We start from the raw sequence: 21,474 nt of genomic DNA, 5'->3' as shown, positions 1-21,474 counted from the left end.
CGGGCACCCGGCTCCCTCCGCGGCCACTCCGAGGCTGAGTGGGTGAAACCGCAGACCGCCCTGCTTCGCCGGGGCTGGCCTGGGAGCTGAGGCGATGTGCCACGCCGATCAGGAGCTGGACCGTGCGGGGCGGGGCCGCATTCCCCCTCCCCTTCCCGGGCTGGCGCTAGGGGTGGTGGCGCGGGAGGGGGCGGGAGGTTGCCCGGGCCGCGTCCCCGAGTGGTGGCCTCGCCTAGGCCAATGAGCGCGCGGGGAGCCGTGATGGAGCCTGGGGCGGCCGGGATGCGCAGTGGACCCCTAGCCGGCGCGGCCCGGAGCCCTCGGGACAGGACAGGGGGCGACAGAGTCGCGGCGCCCGCGCTGGGCATGGAGGCGCCGCTGCCTCGCACTGGTCCCCGGAGCTGCGCCCCGCGCCGCAGCCACCGCCGCGCCTCCAAGTTTGCTGGCTGATTTGGAAAGTTGCGCCCGGGCTCCAGCATCGCCGCGGGTCGCGCTCACTGTCGCAGCCTCCGCCTGCTCGGGGTCCCCGCCGCACCAACACCAGTAGCCCCGCCTGCCCGGGGCATGTGAGCCGCCGCCCCGAGAGGCCGGGCGGGCGGCTCCGGCCTGGAGCCTCCCGAGGCAGCGCACGGCCGACGGGTGCGCCCGGGCCCCAGGCAGTCGCGCTCGCCATGGGTATCCAGGGCATGGAGCTGTGCGCCATGGCCGTCGTGGTGCTACTGTTCATCGCCGTCCTCAAGCAGTTCGGCATCCTGGAGCCCATGTCCATGGAAGGTAACGTGTGGCCGCCCCTCCGTGGCCCTTCCCGGGAGGCCAGGGGTAAGAGGGACGAAAAGCTGCACACGCGGAGCCACCGCCCCCTCCCTGCTACGGAGGGCTGGGGTTGGGACCAAGAGGGTAGAGAGGGCTGCCTCAGGCTCAACAGGACTGGACTGCGGAGCTTGGCATGGATGTGAGTGAGGGCCAGGGTGACATCTAGAGCAGGCATCTCTAGCTGTCCTGGACCTGCGAATCGGACCTGCCTGGAGCTTGGGCCGCTTGGGAGAGGCAGGTGGCACAAGGTGAAGGTTCCAGAAAAGACCCTCAACCCAAGGTGCCACTAAGTGATGAGTGACTTAAGACATTTGTCAGTGGTGGGACTGTCCCTTTCACCCTCCACCCGGTGGGTGCCCAGTTCCCTGTCCTCACAAAAAACTCCTGTCTGGGAGATCAGTAACCAAACCCGCAGCCACCACATTTCTGTCCTAATAAAATATTAACCGAGGAAACAGTACTCTTAAAGCAGTGCTGACCATCTCCCCGGGACTCCTAACAAATGCCCTTGGAATTGAATCCCAGTTTACCAGCAGGGCTCTGCCATTCCTGGGCAGGTTAGGAGGGGCTCTTCTCCAGCACATATGGTTGTTGAGCTAGGGAACTCTGACACCAGATATAGAACTTTCCCTTCTCTCTCCCCCACTTCCAGAGATGCAGGTGCAGCCCTGTCTGTCAGGACTGGGGAAGGGGCTGGCTTCCTGTAACCTCAGCTGTCTTCAGGGAGGTTGGGCATCCTGCCTGCTTCAACACTCGGCTGACCTTGCCAGGCTGGCCTAGCTCTTGGGTCTGGAACCCAGAGGTCTGGGGAGGGAGGCTGCTTCAGATCAGCCCAGCATCTCCTTAGATACAGGGATGGGTCCCAATCCGCTGAAAAGGGCTGCTGAGGGCAGGAAGGGGCACTGGGCTGAGAAGAAAGGCCCTCCCTCTACTCTGTTCCAGAGGCCAGGGCTACCCCTTTACCTGAAGTCCATGAGCACGGGCCCCACAGAAGCCACTGGGCTCCCTCACACCTCTTTTCTAGATGCTCAAATGAGGCCCAGAAAGAGGGAACTTGCTTAAGGTATTTCAAATCACCACCACCTTGAACTTCAGGCTTTAGTGGACAGGAATGTTTTCCACCCCAGGTTTTGTCTGACTGGAGAGTAATCATGGCAATGAACTTGGTGGGAAACACTTTGAGGGTGCTTGGGATTGGAGCAGGGATGGGGAAGGGTAAGCATGCATGCCCAAAAGACCCATGCCTCTTATAGGATACCTCTATCCCCTATGCCTTCCTGTGCTTCCTCCATTAGGAACCTGGGATGTGTCGGGGGTGTGGTACCCATGATCATTCCATTGCACTTCCCTGTTTTCCAGACTCTTCCCAGAGGCCCTCCTCCCACCAGGGCCCAGGAGCACCAGTCTACCTCCTTTGATAGAGTATTGCAAAGCCCTCCCAGCTGAGTGACTCCCAACAAGGTCTGGGATAGTCCGAAGTTTGCCTTTGTGATTAATAAGGAAGAGTTTCTTTACAAGGATAGCATGCCTAAGACAGGGGTCCCCATTTTCCAGTATATTTGCCTACTTGTCCCGCATGGAGTTCTGGTCTTGATGCAGGTGGGGGAGAAAACAGCCTGAGCCAGGATCCTGTCATCCTCACAAACTATAAAACCCCATAACCACAAAAAGCCTTCACTGCACCGTCTGTAAAGTGGGGCTGCTGATGTAACCCCTGTGCCCCAGTGCCCTGATGGGCTTTAACACTCAGAAGGGGCTTTAATGCCCCCTGCTCCCTGGGAACGATTGCTATCCCAAAAAACCAGCAAGGCATGATTACTGGTACTAACAAGTGACTCAGGGTTGAACACATTTCTCTTATGTAGACAGCTACCCCTCCCCCCTCCTTGGGTCAGAGCGGAGGAGTTATGAGTTCTAGATGTTCTTTGTTGATGGGGAATGGTGCCAGCTGAGAGCCTGGAAGTGCCTAGTGGCCAGCAGCATCTAAGGGACTGTCAGATGTGCTGTCAGCAGCCAGGGCCCAACCATCCAGCTGGGTGTGAGCTGTTCTCGGCACCACTGGGGGTGGAAAAGGGCACTGGTGTTCTGGGTCCTGCCATACATGTGCATGTATAGTTGTCTGGGTCCTCTCTGAGCTTCCCTGGAGTCTCATCTGTAAGAGACCAGAGGTAGGAGGCCTTAGAAATTGTTAGAACTGAAGAGCCTGGAGCTGAGGGGACAGTCCAATGGCCATGAAGGGGACCCCATCTGGGTGTTGGGACCAGGATCCAGCAGGGGCTGGTCTGAGGGGTTAAGTGTTCTGAGTGGTGCCTGGCACGTGGAATCTGGGTGTGGCACGTTCATCAAACTCCTGAGGTTAAGGCGACATTGCAGGGTTGGTGGTTTTCCCTCGTGTGCTGACCCATAGTTCTGCAGGGGTTCCAAGGCTCACCCCTGAGGCTTTTCTCTGAGCCTTGCTTCAGGCTCTGGTGGAGGATGCTGGGCAGTTGCTGTGTCTCTGACACCTCTGAGGTGCTGATGATGCAATGGTCTTCATCATGTGTGACTTCCCGACCTCAGCTCCATACACATGGGTTTCCTTACAGCCCCATGCTCACCATAAGGTACTGGATATCTGAGTTCTTCGATCATTTTCAATTTGTCTCTACCATATGCCAGCCACATGGGGGCAGGGGCTACATCCTGCTCATTGTAATTCCAGTGCCTGGAACTGTGCCTGGTACCAGGCAACAGCTTGACAAGGATTTGTTGAATCTGTGAGGGAATCTTGCCAATGAGGGAGAGCTAGAACCTTCTCCTGTCCTATCCCCAGCCCCTGCTGACCATAGAGCCCGAGACTGGATCCTGAGAGAGATGCTAATTAGATGGGCACAGAGGGACCTCTAAGTGGTAGGGGTGGAGTCTGCTTCTGAGAGTGCAGAGGCTGGGAGGTGGGATGTGTTCAGTGTTGATGCAAGGCTGGAAGAGCGTGGGTAGCCAGCAAGAGACATGGTGAGGGAGGCCTGCACAGGTCATGTAGGGTATTGGTTGGTGGTTTGGAGGGTAGAAGGTATTAAGACAGGGTCTCACTATGTAGCCCAGGCTAGCCATAAAATTGTGAACTTCCTGTCTCAGCTTCCTAAGTACTGGGATTGCAGATGTGTACTATCTATTTATCATGTGTAGCTGGGTGATTGGTTCTCAATGAAGCTGTTCATTGTAATCATCTGGAGGACTTTAAAAGCATACCTTGTGCCCACCCTGGGCGATCGAATGCCTGCTGACTCTAGGTATGATCCCCTGTAGGAACATTGCCTTTTATTCTCAGACAAGTCTGGCATCTCTGTGTGGAACTCAGATATGGGACTTTCACAAGTTTCTCCCAACACTTGAGGGCAGGCAGGGATGAGCACACACGTTCAAGGTCTTAAAGACAGGGAGATAGGGCAGGGGTGGGTGTCCTAGCTACTCGGGAAGCTGAGGCTGGAGCATTGAGGACTGCCTGCCTATGATAAAGTGAGTTCAGTGCTAGCCTGGGCAACTTAATGAGACCCTGTCTTGAAATAAAAACTGAAAAAAGGATTGGGAGCACAGCTCAGTGGCAGAGCACTTGCCTAGTATGTATGAGGCCCTGCATTCAGTCCCCAGACAGACAGTCAGACACATGTACACAGCATCTTCAAGTCTTAGGTCAATATAGGGTCTGGGTTTAGGGTCCAACATTTTTTTCTCTTATCCAGTTCCAGGGACCACTGTGACATGCCCAAGTTTGAAAGCACAGCCCTGGCTAGGTGTGGGCTTCTGAAGGCACATTGGCATTTATTAACAGAGATATCCAGTCATGGGCATTTCTGAGGAGTAAGGATGCCCAGCAGTTTAGCAAGAGCCCTGACTTCCCTGCTATGAGCAGACAGAGAGAGGACCAGTGCCCCAGGGGCAGCACTGGGTCCTATTGGAGTCATTTGTGTCCATCCTGGAGGGCTGGCAGTGGGCTGGGAGAAGTGGGCAGGTTCTAGCTGCATCCAGGGCAGGGCTCCTAGGGCTTGCCATGGAGTGTGAGAGGAGATGGTCAAAGAGGAGTGGAAGGTGGAGCCGCCATTTGAGGGAAGGGGAATACACGGAGGCGGTGGCTGCGTGTTTGTGGGGATGCTTATAATTTTGATTGGACCTGGCAAGTTTGGAAAGAATCATTGTCTGTTACAAATGTAATACCTGAAACCATCACAAAGTCCTGTAGACAAGAAGCCTGCATAGATCTCTCTGCACTAAGACAAAGCAGGTGGACCAGGTCTTGCCTCCTGGAGGCTCTTGGGAATAACCCATCCCTTGCCTTTTCAGCTTCTCCTTGGTTCATGGCCCCTTCCTCCATCTGTAGCAAGCTCAGACCTCTCTCTGGGTCTCTCTTCCAATTCCTCCTTTGTGTTGGATAGTTTTAGTGTCAAGTTGACACACCTGGGTTGAGGGAGCCTCAATTGGGGAATTGCCTCTATTGGACTGGCCTGTGGTCGTGTCTGAGGGGCATCTTCTTGATGAGTGATGTGGGAGGACCCAGCCCACTGTGGGTGGTGCCACCCCTGGGCAGGTGGGCCTGTGTTGCATAAGAAAGCAGGCTGAGCAGGGGCCAGGGGAACAAGCCAGTATGCAGCGTTCCTCCATGGCTTGTGCTTCAGCTCCTGCCTCCAGGTTCCTGCCCTGAGTTCCTACCTTGGGCTCCCGGATGAACAGCAGTTTTAATTAACTTCATCTGCAGCCTGCATCCCCTTCTGTTGTGTGGCCAGACACATTCATGGGCTCCAGGCATGAAGACATGTAAATATTTGGGGAGTCATTATTCTGCCTAGAACAAGGGTCTAGTGGAAAAGATCCAAGTGGGTTGTCAAGGAGGCAGAAGGCCATGCCCTCCTGCTCTTCAGAGGAGCAGTTGTGGCCTGGAGAGAAGATTACCATTAGTGTTTGGTGAGACACAGCAGTGTGAGACTAGGGTGTCACCAGGGAGGCAAGTCAGCAATCAGCTTCAAGGGTTGGGCTGACTATGGAATGAATAGGTCAGGAAGAAAAAGCAGCTGCAGAAGTCAGAGAAATGCAGGCAGCTATGCCTTAGAAGCTAAGGGGAGGCAGGAAGTGTCCCCCAACTCAGGTCAGATGCGCCAATGAAGTGGTAGTGCGCCAATGAAGAGCTTCTATCTGAAGCTCTCTGTCATCTAGGGATGAGATCCTACCACTGGAGCCCCTCTGAGAACCCCTGTTCCACCAGTCTGGCCTCTTTTGTCTTCCCAGACTGGTATCCTGTTGCCTGTTGCTTGACTAGAGGACTTTGAGCCTTGGCAGATGCCATCATGAGTACTGATCAGGCCTGTCCAGGAGAACAGGCTTTCCGGAGCAGAGTCCATACAGCCTGAGCACCTCGAAGGAGACCCTGTGTCCATGACTGAAGAGAGGGTGTGGCCTGTCTAGTCTGATTAGGGAGTTTCCAGTAACCTCCTCCCTGGTCCTGGCACTGTGTCCTAGGACCCCATCACTGGTCACTTGGGTCGGTGGTGAAATCCTGGACAAGGTTGGGGCATAAGAGCCTCCTAGTTGACAGGAGTGGGTTCTTGCTGGGGTAGGGGTGTATGTATTGCCGCTAATGAGAGAGCTGTATGGTCAAGGGAGCAGAGGGGCAAAGCTGCAGAAGCTCTCAGGAGAGAGAGACCCTCTTTCACGAGGCAGGATAGGGAGAGGGAGGCTCCTGGGAAACTCAGATCTAACTGGTCTCAGAGAACCAGGGGTACTCAGTGGAAGCTGCCATGGCCTAGTGTGGGTACCCCTGTAAGGACCTTCTGGTCAGATGTGGACTCAGCCAAGAATGGAGAAGGTACTGTGCTGGGGTTCAGCATCCAGAGCACAAGCCCTGCCCAGAGTGCAGAACGCCGCTCAGGACGCAGGTTCCACTCAGAACTAAAGCCGGGAGCAGAACCCAGGCTCCATCCAGAGCACAGCCCCACTCAGAGATCAGGCCCCGCCCAGAATGTAAGCCCTGCCCTGCCCAGAGCACAAGCTCCAACCATAGATCAGGCTCCACCCAGAACTAAGGCCGAGCAGCGCACAGGCCCCACCCAGGACACAAGCCCCATCCAGAGATCAGGCCCGGCCCAGAGCGCAGGCCCTACCTTAGACACAATTTCCACCCAAAGACAAGGTTCCACCTGGGACACAAACCCCGATGAGTACACCCTCCAGGTTCCTGCCTGCCCGATTTGGTCGTTAGCTAGCTGCTAGACTGAGCCTTGAACTTCCTCGAGGCCCACTTTCCTCGCAGTAAAATGGGAATCACAGCAGACTCTTTCCCTGCTCTGTCCACTGGGTGGGGAGACCTAAAAACGGTTGGAAAGGATGAAATTTGGGCGCTCAGATCCAGGAGCCCTGGGCCCGGTAAGCCGCGGGGGGCGGGGGGGGGGACACGACGACTTCGGTATCAGGTTGATAGAGCCTCCTTCCGAGACTTTTGCCCACCCCTGTGGCCACAGCTTGGCTTTGCTGCTTCCTCTCTTAAGATTTCCGAAGTTCTAAACTAGGGACTAGTCCCTCTCAGCCCTCCTTCTCCACAGTGGCAGTGTCTGGAGGCATGTTTGCTGTGACAGCTGAGGAGGTACTACCAGCATGGCAGCGGGTGGAACAAGGCCTCTAGGTGTCCTACTGACCAGATGGCAGCACAGCGCATGATGAAATTCAGTTGTAGAAAGAGCAAAGGTCAGCAGTGCCAGAGCAGCAGTGAGACTCCCCCATCTGAGCTGTCTCCTCATCTGTAGGGAGAGTCACATCTTTCCTGGGGACATCCCTGACCCTTCCTTGAGGAATGTCTGCAGGGCTTGTGTTACTGTCCACACCCAACTGCGGTTCTCCATGAAGGACCTCAGCAAGTCCAGCACAACCTTGCAAAGGGCAGGTGTTGAGAGCATCAGGCTGGTGTCTGTTGCCAACATTGGGCTCCCACAGACTGGAATGGGGTGGTGGTATTAAGACAGAAGATTGGCTTTGCCTTCATTCTGAGGCTTGCCAGGTTGAGGTCTGTCTGGTGGTGACTTCTTGCTGGCAGTATCCACTGGGCGGTACAAGGCATTGCATGGAGAGACAAGGAGCATGTGTGTGTGTCTCTTTAGGTCTCTCCTTATAAAGCCATCAGGATGCCATCATGACAAACTTATCCTAATCACCCCACCAAGGCCCTGCCTCAGAATGACATGGTCAGATTCAGTTCTACCCTACCATGGGCATTAAATTTCACCACATGAAGCCTAAGGGAATGCACTCAAACCCATGTAAGTCACAGCCTCTAGGAAATGTCAGTTACAGCTGTTGTCAGTATTCAGTTTGGGGGTGCCCATGTATTCTAGGGGAAGGCCACCAAGATCTCAAGTCATTTGGGGTCCTGGCTACTAAGAAGATGCCCTCTGGCAGGGAGGGTCCCTCTAGTAGGAATGGGGGCAGAGAGGCTGGGCGAGGTAGACAACAGCAGAAGCGTGAGATGCTATGGGGAGACAGGACTGCCCCAGGCCCTCTGCAGCTGCCCTCTGTGCCCCACTGCCTACAACAGTGGACCTTGCAAAGGTCATCTGGGGGCCTACTAGGTTCCCAAGGAACTCAGGGCTTGGTGAAGCCAGAGGGGATGCTGTCATTTTCCTATTCTTTCTGTTGCTCTCATCTCCCCAAACCCTTCTCTCTTACACTTACAGTGGAGGCCAGCTGCCATGGGTTGAATATGGTTTGAGTGTGGCCCCTAAAGGATCATGAGCTAAAGGCTTGGTCCTGTGTGTTGTTTTGAGGTTGCAGTGTTTTGTTTTGAAGTTGTAGGCTTTAAGCTGTGGGGGCTATTGAGAGATGGCTAGATTACTGAGCATGTTGGCCTCAGAAGGGATTAATGTTGTTCTCATTAGATCCTGGTTAGGTCCCACAAGAATGGAAACATTTTTTTTTAAAGCAAGCCTGGCCCTGAATCTCTATGGAGTCCACCATATTGTAAGGCATCCAGAGGTACCCTCACTAGATCCCATTTGGACTCTTTAGTTACCAGAAGTGTGAGCTAACTAGATCTCTTTATAAAGTACCCAGTCTCGGGTATTTTGTTACAGAAACATAAGATAGGGTATACCACCACCGCTGATGCTCTGGGCACCATGGTTGCTCTTCTCCATGGCAGAATCTGCCACTATTTGTGAGCTGGGAGTCCCTAGACTCCTGCAGCTCCAAGGCTGTTCCTAGATCTGAGTTGATGATGCCAATGGCAAGAGCTAGTATCTAGGTGAGTGCTCACCCTGTGATAAGTATTTTGGGCATATTTGAAGTTTGTTTGCATAACAAGGTCCATTTTTTAGATGATAAACTGAGGCATGGGGAGGGTGACTCTCTTGAGGTTGCACAGCCAGGTAACAGCAAAGGGTAGGCCCTTGTATAATGCCACACACCTGCCCTGGATGGGTCAAGACTGCAGGGCCATGGGGACACTGGATACAGCCACATATGTCCTAGGACAGATGGAGGCAGCAGCCTCAATCCATATCCTGAATGGAAAATGTCTCTGGCTGGAGTCATTGTGAAGACTAAGCATGGTGTGTGAAGCTCATGGACAGGGCCCAGCAGAATAAGTATAGAGACGGTGTAAGCAAGCTGTCCAGCTGCCTGGGCCAAACGCCCTCACCTGAGTCCCCACCATCCAATTCCACCAACTGTCCCAGAAGGAAGTGCAGAGGAAGAGGCACTCAACAAGTGCTTTGTCAGTGTACATCCTTCGTCTCACTCTCCATCAGGTTGGGGGTCCTGAGGCAACTGCCTGGAGGACAGGCTCAGGTAATGGAGGGCTAGGCATGACATCCCTCCCATGTGGGACATGTGCAGGACAGGACTGAAGTTTGAGGTTCAGTGCTTCTCTGGGCTTGGGCTCTTGGGCAGGGCTGTTGCATGTACCTTGGTATATGCAGCCAGTTCAAGGCTCTTTATTCACAGGTTCTCAAAGGAAGATGCTAGAGTTTGGATTGGGAATGTCCCCCAAAACCCTATGCTACAGGCTTGATGGCCATCTTGAGGTGCTGTTGGGAAGTTCTGCAACCATCAAGAGATGGGCATAGTGGAAGGAGATTGAGTCACTTGAAGTCTGCCTGTGAAGGGAGTACGTGTGTGTGTGTGTGTGTGTGTGTGTGTGTGTGTGTGTGTGTGTGCGCACACGTGCTTCAACCCCAACTGTGCCAGGTGTCCAAGCCTCATTGATGATTTGGGCTGGTCTATCTGTAGCCTCTGCCAGCTTATTCTGCTTCTGGCTTCCATTTGTGCCAAGCACCTGGCAGGACACCGAAACATGCTTCACTACACCATGGGGGTTCTTGCTCAGCAGTGCTGGGGAGAGTGGGAGGGGGCTGACGGAAGACCTGGGCTCACAGGAACTGATACTCACAGGTGTGGCAGTGCCTCTGGAGTTGGCTGCAGAGAGAATAAGGACACAGTGTGGGTGGGGATGGTGAGGAGGCTTGGGGGCAGTCTGCCCTTGCTCCTGCCTTCTCCCTCACCAAGCTGCAGGAGGCCAGCAGACAAGCTGCTCAGAGGTGCCAGGGACAGCCCAAGGAAGCTTCGCTGGGCTCAGCCATTGGGGTAGGCCAGGTAGGCAGGTAGGCCATGGCCCCTGCACAACTCCACTCAGTGAATCAACAATCTGAGCCAGCTTCCCCTAGACCTTGCAGGTGGGTCGTGCACAGAGGGGACCACGTGAGGTGCGGGACCCTGGACTGGGCTGGTAATGCACTGGGATGAAAGCCCAGCTTGCTATCCCTCAGGCTGCTGCAGGATCTTGTAACTTGTAACTTCAAATTTTTTTGTGTGTGTATATGAGTACATTGCCTGCATGCATGTAAGTGCACCCGTGTCATGCAATGCCCACAGAGGTCAGAAGAGAGTGTCGAATTCCTCTTGGAACTGGTGTTACAGAGCAAGACCCTATTTCAAAAAAAGAATGAAAGTATGGGAGTGGATGGCTCCCAAGGAACAACATCCAAGGTTGACCTCTGACATCCACACATCTGCACCTGCATGCATGGGCATGCATATGTGCACACACACACAGAGGAGAAAGAAAAGAAGACCTTATGCACTAGGCATAGTGGCACATGCCTGTGATTCAAACAGTCCAGAGCCTGAAGCAGGAAAATCGCAAGTTCCAGACCAGCTTGAGCGAGCCTGGCCAATGTAGTGAGATCTTGCCTCAAAAAACAGAGGGGAGGGCTGGGGATGATGGTGCACACCTTTGATCCCAGCACTCAGGAGGCAGAGGCAGGTAAATTGAAAGCCAACCTGGTCTACATAGTGAGTTCCAAGCCAGCTGGAGCTTTAGGGAGACTGTGTCTCAAAAAAACCAAACCAAACCAAACCAAACCAATGAAAGAAGGAGGAAGGGAGGGAGGGAGGGAAGGAAGGAAGGAAGGAGGGAAGGAAGGAAGGAAGGAAGGAAAGGGAAAAAGCGAGGGAGGGAAGGGAAGGGAGAGGGAGAAAAGGGGGGGTAGGAAAGGGGGAGGGAGATTTCACTTTTTTCCCTTCTCTGGCAAGTGCTAATGCTCATTGGATAGATGTGAAGGAGTCCCACTGTCCGTCATCAATGGATGCATTGACTGGGAGCAGGTGGACTGACTTTAGAGTGCCAATGAAAAGTAATGCGGCCCTCTGCTTGCTCTCCCCTTTTGGGTAATTCTAACCTCCAGTCCTGATGAATCACCCAGTGTCAGGGGCAGACTCTTCCTCCCTGACCCTGATCCATTCAGTGACTAGGGATTGCTTCATTCTTGACATCATTTGTGGGTTCCCTGGGAACAAGGCCTTTGCTTATAGACCTTTCAGGGACACTTTTCCAACCACAGCAGTGACCTCCAGCAGGTTCTGTCTCCCTATACAGCTATGAAGAGTATTAGAGCTTCAACTGAGGAGTCAGGCTGTTCAGTCCACAGCATAGTAAACAGAAGAGGTATATACCAGTGAAACACAGCCAACTGAAGGAGTAAAACCAAGGTCGGGGGACAGATAGCAGTGTGGGGGGGGGTCCCTCTGAGGAGATGATGTATGAGAGACCCAATGAAGGATGGGGGTGCCTGGTAGGTTTCGGTGACATGAGACGATGTAGTGAGCAGAGAAAGGAGGGACTCTGGAGCTGAAGACAGGGCTGGAGGCTTATTGACTGAGTGGAGAGGAGAGCAGAAACTCAGCTTGGGGCTACAGGTCTGGGAAGATGGAGTCTGCTTCAGCTGCATGTGGAGGACTAGGGATGGAGCAGGTTCCTGGTTCTGGGGAGGACCAGGAACCGCCCACATGCCCAGGTGCAGGCAGTGGGCCTGGAGTCAGGGCACTGACTGATTTGGCTTTATGAGTGACTGTCAGACCTTGGGAGTTCAACAATAGATGTTGCTTCTCTGTTCTGCTTTTGCACAGTAGTTTTCTTCGCTTGTTTGCTTACTTATATTTTTGTTTTCCTGTTTCTTTGTCTATAAATTGACCATTCATGTCTCCTGACCATTTCTCCTGGAACTTCAATCCTTCTCTAGTTTTGTAAACGCCTGATGTTGAATCCAGGTCTGTGGTGGGTGCTGACTCTTCACCCACCCATCTCTCACTCTGGGAAAGTAAAAGCTTAAAAATTTCAATTAACTCCTAACATATACACAAACACCCAGCCATTTACAGATGATTTATGAGTTACAAGGAACAATATAATGCACACCAGTGAGCCCTCCCTCTCCTCTTCAGCTCTGTGGAAGTGACTGTAGCAAGATCTGGGTGGTTCTTCCTAGACTGTCATTTATGATTTTATGTATTATGCATGCCTACAAATATATTGATGAGTTATGCAAATTCTTGGATTTGCATTTTACAAAAATTAGAACTATTCTTCTTTCCTAGGACTGTTTTCATTCAACATTATATTCTAAGACCCATTCACATTGATGAATATTATTATTCATTTTCACTGCTGTATGATATTTCATCAGATGTATATCCCACAATATATTTATGGTTGATTCAGGCTGCTGTCATTGTAAAGAGGGCTCCAGTAACTATCTCTTGAAATCTGAGTTTAGTATATGTATCTCAGAGGTAATTCTTGGACCCCAAACCCCTTGGTAAATTTTATGTATATATATATATATATAGTTGGGGGGTGTTGTGTGGGTGTATGCATACCACAGCTCACATGTGGAAGTCAGAGGATAATTTTCTGGAATCAGTTCTTTCCTTCTACCATGTAGGTCCCAAGGATTGAACTCAGGTCATCAGCCTTGACAGCAAGCACCTTTACCCACTGAGCCATCTTGCCAACCCCTTTGTATACAACTTATTAGTATGGAAATATAGCAGGCTTCCACAGTGGGTGTATCGGCTCGCGTGCCCATTGGAGTGGTTGAGGTTAAACATTGACCTGTGTCCTCTTCAGAACCCTTCAGGGTCAGACTTTCTTTCTATCGCTGTTGTCACCTGTGGTCTGGAATGTGCTTTGTTCTCTGTGGGCTTTTATGTTTTGTTTCGTTTTGTTTTTGCATTTTCCTGTATCACTGCTACTGAGCCAGCTTCCGTATTCTCATCTTTTGGGGCTCCTTTTCCAGTGATTAGCTTCATAAGCTCTATCTAGTATCTTCTCCTGTCAGGCTGAGTGTTTCACTCTGCCCTTTATTGATCAGGAAGACCCAGGGCCTTGCATGTGCTGGGTGAGTGCTGTGCCATGAGCCTTGTCCCCAGCACCAGAGCCTTCATTTTGATGCAATTAGATTGATTTTTTTTTCTTTGTAATTTGAGATTTTTGAAGTTTTCAGAAATCTTTCTACACCTGTAGATTAAGAACATTTCTTATTTATTTATTTATTTTATGCAGAGTCTCTCTAGCTCATGCTAACTTCAAACTCATGACCCTTCTGCCTCTGTCTCCCTAGTGCTGACTTTAGTTGTTCACTGCCACATCTGGTCCATTTCCATTTTACATTAACTCTTTTTTTTTTGTTTGTTTTTGTTTTTTTGAGACAAGGTCCCCTTGTATCCCCAGCTGGCCTGGAACTCACTATGTAGACCAGGCTGGCCTTGAACTCACAGAGATCCACCTGCCTCTGCCTCCCGAGTGCTGGAATTAAAGTGCACCACCACGCCCGGCACATTAACTCTTTTTTAAAAAGATTTATTTTTTATTATATGTGTATGCACATTTTGCTTGAATGTATGTAAGTGTACCAGGTGTGCAGTGCCCAAGAAGGCCAGAAGAGGGCATTGGATCCTCTGGAATTGGATGATTATTAGGTGCCATGTGGGTGCTGGGAACCAAACCTGGGTCTTCTGCAAGAGAGCAGCGAGTGCTCTTAACTGCTGAGCCATCTCTCTATTCCCATGGTAACTGTTTCACTCTCATTTCACTCTTGGTCTTTAGTTCATCTGGCACCAGCTACCACACATGTTGTAAGGATTGTGGCTTTGCTTTCTTTACACAGTGGTTAAGGTCCCTAACCCCCTAAACAGTCTGTGGAATCCCCCTCAGCACCAGGCTTCCACAAGCTCTCTGGGCTGCTGGTTGGTGTGTTCCAGCTACACCACTTTCTCTGCTCTGTTTGTGCGTTAGTCTGACAGGGGCAATTCTTTATGCTTCTTTTTTAGGTTTTCCTGGATTTGTTTTAGTCTTCCATATACATTTCGGAGTAAATTTATCAAGGTTCTCAAAAAATACAACTGGATTTCTCTGTGTGTGTGTGTGTGTGTGTGTGTGTGTGTGTGTGTGTGTGTGCAGGCATGTGTATGTTTGTGTGTCAGGTGTGCATGGAGGCCAGAGGTCAACCCCCGGTGTCATTCTTCAGGTATCCTCCACCTTCTTTTTGAGATACAGTGTCTTATCAGTCTGGAATTTGCCAAGTAGCTTCTTATGTGGGTGCTGGGATCAAACTCAGCTCCTCATGCTTGCACAATCAGCACTTCCTCGACGGAGTCATCTCCCCAGCCCCCACCCTGGCTTTTTTATTGGGACTGCCTTGAATTTACTTATAGATTACTTTAATGAGAAATGACATATTTATAACATTAATCTTAATAATACTATAATGTTACTATCACATGGCCCTATCTAACATGAAAGGTTATCTGTCTGAATAGAGGGCCTTTGCGTTTTCCTTATTACTTAGATGTCTTTTAGTTTTATTGCTAGTGTGAGTGTTATCTTGTTATTTTTAGTGCATTATCTAGGTGGCTATTACTGGTGCAGAAAACTGCTATTGATTTTTTCATAAATTCATCGTGTATCATCAACCCCCTGAACTCTCCTGACTGACTCTTTCTTCACCTCTTTCTCCTCCCCCTCCTGTTTTCCTCCACTTCCTCCCTCTTCCTCCTGCTCCTCCCCCTCTTCACCTCCTCCTGCTCCTTCTCTTTCTCCCCTTTCTCCTCCTCCTCCTCCCCCTCCTCCTCTTCCTTCCTCCTCCTCATCTTCCTCCCTGCCTCTCCCTCTCTCTCTCCCTCTCCCTCTCCCTCTCCCTCCCCCCCCCTCCTCCTCCTCCTCCTCCTCCTCGTTCTTCTTTTGATACAGAGCTCACTGAGCTCAGGCTGGCCTTGCATTTGCTATGTAGCCAGGCTAACCTTTAGTTCCTGTTCCTTCTGCCTCTGCCTCCCAAGTGCTGAGATTACACGTGTGCACCATCACATTTGGCTATCATTAAAATTTTCATATGGTTTTCCTTTCTTATATGCCTCCAGATCAAACCTTCTTAGTCATTATGTACCTTAAATCACAGTGAGTTCAGTTAATTAACATCTGGTTCAGGATTTTGCACCCATCTTCAAAAGTAAAGTGCTGTATGACTTCCATTCTTGAAGTTGTGTTATGTGATTCAGTGACTGAAATTGTTGTATTGATGACTAGATTAGAATGTGGTGATCATTGGGATCCTTAGTATGGAAGTGAGTTCAAGGGAGAATAGGAAATGGCAGGGGCAAGGGAGCGCTATTGTCCTTTGTTGGGACACAGTCTCTCTTTGTAGTTCTGGCTAGCCTTGGATTCTGTGCAGCCCTGGTTAGCCTCTAACTCACAGTCCTTCCACCTCGACCTCCCCAGAGCCTCCTAGAAGCCATCTGCCTGGCTGTTGCCATTTAAAAAATGTTTTTGGTTTTAGATTAATTTTTTTATTCCTGTATGTGTATGTGTGTATGTTCACATATGTGCCATTGGCACATATGGTCAGAGGCCATCTTGCAAGAATTGCTTCTCTCCTTCCACCATGTGGGCTCTGGGGATTGAATCCAGATTGTCAGGTTTGGCAGCAAACACCCTTACCCATTCAGCCAATTCACCAGCCCCATGTCATTTAAAGAATATTTATTTATGTGTTTATTTATTCACTTATTTATTTGTGGGTACACACATGCCATATGCACATGTAGAAGTCAGAGGACAACTTTTGGGAGTCAGTTCCTTCTCTTACCATGTGGGTATCAGGGATTGTCAGGCTTGGCAGCAAGGGCCTTTTACTCTCTGAGCCATCTCACCAGGCCTCCATGTTATTTTTAAATAGAAGAAATAGTCACGGGTTTGAGATTTTTATGTTATTTTTCTCTTTGGTCTTCAGGAAAGAAGATTAAATAATCATATTCATATTCTTTAATTTACAGGGAATTATCAGCCTATTTAAAGTCTTTCTCATTTTATTTTTTCATTTTATTTACCTTTTTTTACTTTGCTTTAATATTTCCAATGCAAAATTTTATTTTTCAGTGTACAATTCTGTGAGTTTTGACAAAAATATGGTCACGTAATCACTACCACAATCAAGATTTAGAACAGAGCAGGGCATGATAGCACACTCCTGTAATCCCAAGTGTTCAGCAGGCTGAGAGACAGGAAGATCTGGAAATCAAGGCCAGCTTGAGCTATATAGCCAGGTACAGTCTTTAAAAGAAAAACCAAAACAAAACGGGTCTGAAGAGATGGCTCAGTGATTAAGAGCACTGTCTGCTCTTGCAGAGTACCCGGGTTCAATTTCCAGTACCCGCATGGCAGCTAACAATCATTTGTAACTCCAATTCCAAGGGATCTGACGCCCTCTTCTGACCTCCATGGGTGCACTTGTATACATATAGGCAACATGTACTCATAAAATAAAAATAAATTAAAAACATAAATATTTAGACCCACTCCATCCCCACAAAGCATCCCTCATACTGCCCCTCACTGCCAGCCTGCCCCTTGTCCCAGCTCCTGACACCACTGATTTGTTCTTGTTGTGGTTTGAATGTGACATGCCCTTCCCCTTCACATATCTGAACACTTTGTCCCCAGCTGGTGGGTTTTTGTGAGACCTTTACAGGTGGCATCTGGCTGGCAGAGGCAGGTCACTAGGGATAGGCCTTTGAGGTTTACAGCCTGGCCCTGCCTCCTGCCCCACTCTCTGCTCCCCAGTCTGCAGCCAGCATGTGAATAACCCTCTGTCACAGGTCATAGAGTCACTCTGCCATGCCTTCCCCGCTATAAGAAGCAGAAATCCTTCTGAAATTGTGAACCAAAATATGTCCCTTCTGTCAGATATTTTGTTTAACAAGAAAAGAAACCAGTACAATTCTGTATAATTTTCTTTGATTTTATATTTCACAATATCATATAAACAGAGTCATACAATGTTTAACCTTGTGAGTCTGCATCCCTTCCCTTAATTATTACACCTGAGATTCTTGTTCTTCTACATCACATTGACAAGGAGATTGTCCTTTACTGCTGAGTAGTATTCATTGAATGGGTGCATCACTGTTTATTCATTTGCTGGTTAGTGGACTTTGGGGTTATCCGTGGTTTGGGGAGGTTATGTATAAAATTACTGTGAACATTTGTCAAAGTGTTGTGATTGATATAATAGCTTTCATTTCATTTGAGTAAATAACCAAGGGCGGTGTTTCTGGGTCTTATAGTGAGTATATGTTGATAAGAAATTGCCAAGCTGCTTTCCAAAGCAACTACCATTGTTAATGCTTGTCAGCGGAGTATATTGGGTCCAGTTGCTCTGCATGCTTACCCCTTGGTATTGTATTTATCATTCCTTTTAAACAAATCTAATAGCCACTTAGTAATATTCATTGTAGCTTTGTGTGTGCGTGCGTGTGTGTGTGTGTGTTTATCTGTGGAGGTGCATGTGTATATGGGTGTCTGTGTGGGTGAGCATGTGGAGGCTGGAGGTTGATGTCAGATGTCTCCCTCTGCTGTTTCTTCACTTTATGTTTATGTCACTGAACCTGGGGCTCACTGATTGGGCTACACTGGCCAACCAACAAGTCCCCAGCATCTTTCTGTCTCTGCCTCCCCAGTGCTGGGATTCCAGATTACAGGCTTGGGCAGCAAGCACTTTACCAGCTGAGTCATCTCCCCAGCCCCTGTTTGTGGTTTAATTTGTATTTCTGGGTTGTGGATATAGCTCAGTTGGTAAAGTACTTACCTTGCATATATGGTACCCTGAGTTCAGACCTCAGCACTGCATAAAATTGGGTGTGGCAGTGCATGCCTATAATCTCAGTATTTGGGAAGTGGAGGCAGTGGGACCAGAAGTTCAAGATCATCCTCTGCTACATAATGAGTATGAGACCAGTCCAAGATATATGAGACTCTGTCTCAAGTTTTTAAAAATATATATATTTCCCTAATCAGAAAGGGTATTGGGTCTGGCATGGTGGCGCATGCCTTTAGTCCCACCACTTGGGAGATCCACCCAGAGGCAGGTGGATCTCTATGAGATCAAGGCCAGCTTGGTCTACATAAAGAGTTCCAGGCTACAGGGAGGACCTGTCTCAAAAAGAATGTCTTTATGGGTTTTCTTTTCTGTTGTTGTTACTGGTTTGTTTTTGTTTTTGTTTTTGTTTTTGTCTGTCCTAGTTATTTTTCTGTTGCTGTTGCAAAATATCCTGGTCAAAGAAACTTAAGGAAGAAAGGGATTTTTCTGGCTCACAGTTTCAGGTAACAATCCATCACAATGGGGAAGTCACAGTGGCAGGAGCTTGAGAGAGATGGTCACATTGCAAACATACTCAGGACACAGAGAGCCATGAGTGTTTGCTAGTGCTCAGCTTACTTTGTCTATTTTATACAATCCAGGATCCCCTGCAGAGGGAATGGTTCCACCACAGTCAAGATCACCTCAATTAATGTAATCATGATAACCCCCAACAGGCATGCCCAGAGGCTCATCTCTCATGTGATTCTAGATCCTGTCAAACTAACAATTAACACTACCCATCACACCATCATCAGCTTCCAGATATCACAGAAGCCTCTGCCATCCCTTTAGCTAAAACAGATAAAACAGAAAGAACTGAGGAGATTGGGGTTTTATCCCCTCAGTAATTCATGAAACCCTTTTGAGGCCTTGAATGTCCCCTGCTAAAATGCATGTTGAAATTTAATCCCTGTTGTAAGTACACATGGTATATGAAGAGGTGACTGTACCATTGAGCTTTTGCCCATAATTATAAATGGGTCATTCTCTTGGTGGATTAATGGACATGGTTTTGGGTTTTTTATGCTTTTTCTTTATTTTCTCTTTTTTGTGTGTGAGTATAATACCTGCATGTATGTAAGTGCACCCACGTTGTGCAATGCCTGAAGAGGTCAGAGGAGGGCATTGGATCCCCTGGAACTGTAATCATGGATGGTTGTGAGCAGCCATGTGGGTGCTGGGAACAGAACCTGGATCCTCTACGTAAGCAGCCAGTGCTCTTAACCACTGAGCTATCTCTCTAGTTCCAGAAATGGCTTTGTGTTTTTTGTTTGTTTGTTTGTTTGTTTTTTTGTCTTTTTTGAGACAGGGTCTCCCTGCATCCCCAGCTGTCCTGGAACTCACTATGTAGACCAGGCTAGCCTTGAACTCACAGAGATCCGCCTGCCTCTGCCTCCCGAGTGCTGAAATTAAAGGTGTGCGCCATCACACCCGGCTTTGTTTTAAAAGCAGTTCTCTGGCTTGTTTACTCAGTTTTACCAAGTGATGCCTGAAGACATATTCTACTGTCCTCTGGGCCTCCAGACAGTGAGCTGAATAAATGTTTATATTCAATATACTACCCAGCCTGTGGTCTTTAGCCATAGTAACAGAAAATGAAGTAAGTCAGACTGTTGCCTAAGTCTTGTTTTCTGATTGTACATTGCTGGTCTACATAAAGGTGCTTGGCTGTTATATGTTGACTTTGTTCTTTGTGACCTTGCTAAATTCATTAACTAGAGGTTTGTGTGTTCATTTTTTCCATTTTTTATGGATTCCTTGGGATTATCTACATAGACAATCATATCTATGTAGACATCATTTGAAGTAGGGATGGTTTGTTTCTTTTGTCTTTCTGATCAAATCTGTAGACCATGTCCCCACCAGCACCTTCCTTTCCTTCCTTTCACTCTTCTGTCCATTTTTTTTGTTGTTCTATTTCCTTGTTACATTGGCTAGAACTTTCAGTATGATGTTGAATAAGAGTAGACAGGACAGATGCTCCTGCCTTTTCTCTTCTCTTAAAGGGTAAACATAAGTCACCATTAAGCTCACCATTAAGTTTGATGCTGTGTTGGTAATAAATACCTGAGAGAACAACTTAGGGAAGAAAGACTTATTTTAGTTCATAGTGTCAGAGGTTTTGGCCATGGTCTGTTGGTTCCATTGCTTCGGGCCTGGCAGTGGGAGAGGGTGGCAGAGGCTGCTTACCTCACAGGGGCCTGAAAGAATGAAGAGGAAGAGGAGGAAGAGGAAGAAAGGGAGAGAGAGAGAGAGAGAGAGAGAGAGAGAGAGAGAGAGAGAACAATGTGAACCTCTTCCTCTACCTTTTCCTTCACTGGGGCCCATAGCTTATGGGATGGTGCCGCCCATTCAGGGCAGGTCTTCCTTAGTTAATCCTCTTTGGAAATGCCATCATGAACACACCCAGAAGTGTGTTATATTAATTTCCCAGGTATCTCCTAATCCAATCAAGGTGATAGTTAAGATTCACCATCACCTTCAGTATAGATTTTTTTGTAGATTCCCTTTATCAAGTTCAGAAAGCTCCCTTCCAATCCTAGTTCACTGAGATTGTGGGGGTTTTCCCCATGATAGATATTCAATTTTTGTTAAATGCTTTTGTTCCTGTATCAATTGACATAATCCTGTCACATCAGTCAATTCATGCTTATTTATGAGTTCTCTTTAGACTATTAACATGGTATATTATGACTGACTTTCAAATATTGAATCAGCCTCACATATCTGGAAAAACTGTACTTAGTGTGGCAACTTATTCTTTTTCTACATCCAAGGATTGAGACTGTGTCCAAGTTCATGAGGAATATCAGCTGGGAATAGTCAAGTCATCATTTTCCTCTTGGGCCAGTGTAGGTAGCTAGTGATATTTGAGGAGTTGGCCCATTTTATCAAAATTCTCGAATTTATGTGCAAAGACTTTTTGATAATATTTTCTTTCTTTATCATTCTAATGTCTTGAAGGTCTATACTTATTTTTCATCTTGTTGCTAATATTGGTTAACTTGTACTTTTCTTTCTTTTGCTTTTTAACTCTTATTAGAGTTGTATCAATTTTATTGATGTTTTTAGAGAGCCATCTTCTGGTGTCCTTGATAGTCTGTATTTTTATTTATTTATTATTTTTTATGATCTTTTTTGAGACAGGGTCTCCCTGTAGCCCCAGCTGTCCTGGAAC

At 48.7% G+C, this 21,474-nt stretch overlaps 1 protein-coding gene across 1 annotated transcript in view; it reads left to right on the top strand.

Annotated features, from left to right (window-relative positions):
* The first annotated feature begins 276 nt into the window (after nt 1-276).
* Nucleotides 277-21,474, top strand: part of Kcnip3 (potassium voltage-gated channel interacting protein 3) — a 68,765-nt gene continuing 47,567 nt past the window's right edge. Inside the window, exon 1 of the mRNA XM_008838233.3 lies at nt 277-774. Coding sequence (XP_008836455.2) covers nt 672-774 — 103 coding nt within the window. The 5' untranslated portion in view covers nt 277-671. The remainder of the gene's footprint in view (nt 775-21,474) is intronic.

This window comes from Nannospalax galili, unplaced genomic scaffold (assembly GCF_000622305.1).
Source record: "Nannospalax galili isolate Female #2095 unplaced genomic scaffold, S.galili_v1.0 scaffold1311, whole genome shotgun sequence".
In the NCBI taxonomy this organism is placed as follows: domain Eukaryota; kingdom Metazoa; phylum Chordata; class Mammalia; order Rodentia; family Spalacidae; genus Nannospalax; species Nannospalax galili.
The sequence above is the reverse complement of the archived record's forward strand: the minus strand, read 5'-3'. Positions and strand labels throughout refer to the sequence as shown.